The following is a 3871-nucleotide window of genomic DNA, read 5'->3' as shown; positions in this document are numbered from 1 at the left end:
GGAACCGAGTGCTATATAACTTTAAGGTGATGGGTGACATTTGTGTCCCATTTAAATGACATGTACAAGTGTTCATGTTTCAGATAAATAGCTTAAATACTAATAAAATGTACATCATATGGCCAGAAACTTTGTGCTGCTCCATGAAGACACGGTGTGAGAAGGTTGGAGTAGAAGATCTGGAGTGTCCTGCACTGAGCCCTGACTCTGACTCAACCCCACTGAACACCGACTGAACCCCAGACCTCCTCACTCTTACACCATCAGTGTCTGATCTCACTAATGCTCTTGTAGCTGAATGAACACAAATCACACAGACACTCCAACATCTAGTGGAAAGTCGTCACAGAACAGAATAGAGAGTGGAGCACATTATCACTGTAAATGAATATAAAAGCATGTATATGGCAATGCTAATATTAGCTGACTGTAAAATGGTCACTTTTCATGCTGTTTAGACAATTTCATGGCAAAAAATCATGGCATAGTTTATAAATGTGTATTCTACGTTAACAGTTTTCAACAAAAATGTGGGGTGAATTTGATTCATGCACCAAACCTGAAAGTCCTGAACCCTGTCAGCCATGTAGTGATGGAACGGAGGATGAGAACACGATGGATCAGTGTCCCAGTGAGCCTTCAACCCCCACTGCCCATGTGAGAACATTTTAAACCTGCATTTTTATTTATAAAGTGAAATAACTTTAATAGCACAAAGCCACCTATGAGCAAAATGAAGGTAGCTTTTGCGCTCCCTCTCCCTCTCTCCCTCTCTCTTCCCCCATACCCATCAGGATAAAGATTCCAGCTATCTCGATGCCATGATATCAGCCATAGTTCTCAGTGGGAGTCCAGTAAAGAGCCAGCAGCTGGGAGAACCTGACCTCACTGTAGAGGAGAAAAAGCGGTTGTTGGTGGAACAGTATAACAGCAAGCCGGTAGTCTTTCTGGAGCGCTATCACCCTCATTTAAAACCTGAGCATTTGGAGGCCTTCTCACATGTGAGCAGCGACTGTAGAACGCAGTATTACTGTACTGAAGTTCAGAAACGAGCCTTGAGTTCGGACAAGAAGACGAGGGTGCGCAATCATCGCTACGCTGCTCTACGTGCACTTCAGAAAGGTATTTGTCCTTTTATTGTTTACAGAATGAAAGCCTTTTATTGTGCTGCACATCGTCTGCTCTCGCTCATGCATTGTTATCAGGGAATCACCAATACTTACGTGTTAGTGATTCACCAGATGCAGTTTATACACCAATGCTTCTGAATTGGTGATTCTGATTGTTCAGACGGCGTTGATTATAATTTTCCAGAACGTAATTACAGCTGCAAAGGTTTTGATTTTGCTCTCATTCGAATACATTAGTTTTAGTTTCTAAAGTAAGAGCTTACACTGAGATCCATGATGGACGCTCACATAAACACTTAGAAACTTATAACTGGATTAAATGTGGAATTTCTGACACGGTGAAGTTTTTTGTGAGGAGACCCTCTTGTGTTTTATTCCAGGTGTAATAAATGCACTTGGCAGTCAGTCAGTGTGGTTAATTGTGTCAGAGCAAACAGTAATAGTGATTAAACCTTGATAAGTTCAGATAAATGATGGTTTAATTCTCACACACACACAGTGTTTGTAGGATAATTTCTGGATCCATCGTAACCCAGATCAGGAGGCCGTGATTACTTAAATGAATTATAGATACCTTTATTTGTAATGCACATTAGAAAATGACTAATATTGTCAAGTGTGGTGTGTTTGTGTGAGGCCCAAGTTAATACATGAAAGATAATAATAAGACAAAAAAGTGAAATAAATGTAATGTATGAATTTAAAGTGATGAGGACAGAAGGGTGAATGAGTAAAAATCTAGCTGACTCTTTATGAGGTTTTGTATCATAACTGATTTTTTTCCCCCCTTTCTGAAGAGGGTCAGTACTTCAGTGAGGAGCAGATGCGTTTTCGAGAGCCTCTTCTGTATGAGCAGTACATCGGTCAGTACCTGAGTGATGAGGAGATCCTGCAGCGCTCTGAAGAAGCTATGCAGAAAAGCAACCTGGGTCTGTCTGACCTGCTCATCAACTCCTATCAGGAGAAGGAGCTGCAGAAACGCCTGCAGGAAGAACAGAGCCGAGAGAACTGTGCAGAGCAGGAGGAAGAGGAGGGTGAGGGACCTACTTATAAATTTTAGTTACTTCATAGCAGCTCTTTAGATAAACATATATTCAGGTAACTTCTGATCAATTTTGTTAACTTATCTTCAGGTTTGTCATGATTTGTTCAGTCTGCTGCTTGTTCGTTGCAGACATAGCATGAATATTTTTAAATGACAATAGTAGCCATCTTACACACACGCAACCATCAGCAGGCAGTCACATGCACGGGCAGTGGAGGATTTATTGGTTAAGGCTTTGCATCGTTGATTGTTGATCAGAAGCACTGTTGGGCCCTTGAGCAAGGCCCTTAAGCCTCACTGCTCCATGGGCATGGACCCTGTGTTCAGACAAAAATTACCTCACAAACTGGCATATGCGAAGAAAAGCCTTTCACTGTGCAGTAACATTGATGTGATTAAATTAAGGCTTTTCAATTTTTCTTACACACAAAAATTACATCAAGTAAAAATGCTGGCCTTACAGTTTGTAACCGTTTGTAACATTTTAAAATAGATCAGTTTAGACCTCACAACCTTCTCATTTAGTTTCATTTACTTATACAAGTGCATTTAGATTCCAGACTGCCACATTAATGCAGTGCAGAATAAAAATAGCCAGAAGGAAACACACATCACACCCCCACAGCCTATTTAATGGTCCTTAAAGAGTTGATTTCAGAACGATGACTAATAACGTGTCCTGCCGATCGCGTTTCTTTACTCCACAGACGACGACGAGCCTACGCAGGCCCAATGGGAACCGACAGCTGAAGAAAAAGCTTTGCTGAGGGACGAGTTTCTGAGTCAAATGCACCAAAGCTTCATCGAGGGCAAAGATAAAGACTTTAACTACAGGTTCATTTCAGTTCCATCGTTTTGTCCCTCAGTACATAAAGCTTCTTATATAGATCGCTGTTTCGAATGTCTATAATAACAGGAAGAAGTTGCTAAATAAAATATTCACGCTATCAGATATTAAGATTTCTTGAGCCTTGGAGAATCTTTCACATGAACTTATCCTGTCTGTTTGCAGCGAAGTCGACGAGAACCCAGATTACGATAACATGGACATTTTAAGTCGTGACGCTGAAGAAAAGTACTTTGATGAAGATGATGAGGAAGAGGAGGAAGAAGAAGAAGGGGGGACTGAGGCTGACAATATGGTGTAAACTTTTTTGAACCGTTTCTATTTATTTTTCTACACAGGTGACTCAGATGCAGAGTGCCACTTAATTAACTGGATATGTTTTACTTATCAAAGCATACAGTAATGTGAGTAACAAACAAGTTGCAGGCATTCTGCTGCGTGTGAGACAAACTGCAACAGTAAATAGAAAGAAAAACCTGTGCAGTTGAAATGACTCGCACCTCTTGGGTGGATGTTGTTAGCAAATAAAAAGGGCTCTAAGAGCTGAAATCTAAGGAGATCCACTGCATGTGATTATTGTGAATCTGCTTTTCTAAAGTGTCTATAAACTAGCAGTAACTAGCATTTGTATGTTTTAAAAAGGTACATTTGTAACAGAGTTAAAAAAAATTAAATTTCAAAGTGTTTTTTTCATAATAAAACTACATGAGTAAGTCGTAGTAGGTGTAGCGTTGGATATTTAACCAATGTAAATGTTTAATGTTGAAATGAATGACTTAAAAGCATCATTTGCTTGATTGAGTTGACATTTGAATGGGATGAGCGTTTGATCCGAGGACAAAAAGCAGA

The 3871-nt window shown here is 40.0% G+C and overlaps 1 protein-coding gene across 2 annotated transcripts in view; it reads left to right on the top strand.

The window, feature by feature from the left end:
- The window catches only part of ccdc97 (coiled-coil domain containing 97), a 4016-nt gene extending 281 nt beyond the window's left edge, over positions 1-3735 (top strand). The window contains exons 1-6 of one of the 2 annotated variants that reach the window (XM_060897263.1): positions 1-380; positions 517-657; positions 795-1122; positions 1928-2164; positions 2883-3009; positions 3188-3735. The exon at positions 1-380 is cut by the window's left edge and continues 25 nt beyond it. In XM_060897263.1, the coding sequence (XP_060753246.1) occupies positions 529-657; positions 795-1122; positions 1928-2164; positions 2883-3009; positions 3188-3323 (957 nt within the window). In that variant the 5' untranslated portion in view covers positions 1-380; positions 517-528 and the 3' untranslated portion in view covers positions 3324-3735. The remainder of the gene's footprint in view (positions 381-516; positions 658-794; positions 1123-1927; positions 2165-2882; positions 3010-3187) is intronic. The other variant, XM_060897262.1, reaches the window with a different exon arrangement.
- The last annotated feature ends 136 nt before the right edge of the window (positions 3736-3871 follow it).

Source organism: Tachysurus vachellii, chromosome 21 (genome assembly GCF_030014155.1).
Source record: "Tachysurus vachellii isolate PV-2020 chromosome 21, HZAU_Pvac_v1, whole genome shotgun sequence".
In the NCBI taxonomy this organism is placed as follows: domain Eukaryota; kingdom Metazoa; phylum Chordata; class Actinopteri; order Siluriformes; family Bagridae; genus Tachysurus; species Tachysurus vachellii.
Note: the sequence above shows the minus strand (reverse complement) of the source record. Positions and strands in the feature narration are given on the sequence as shown.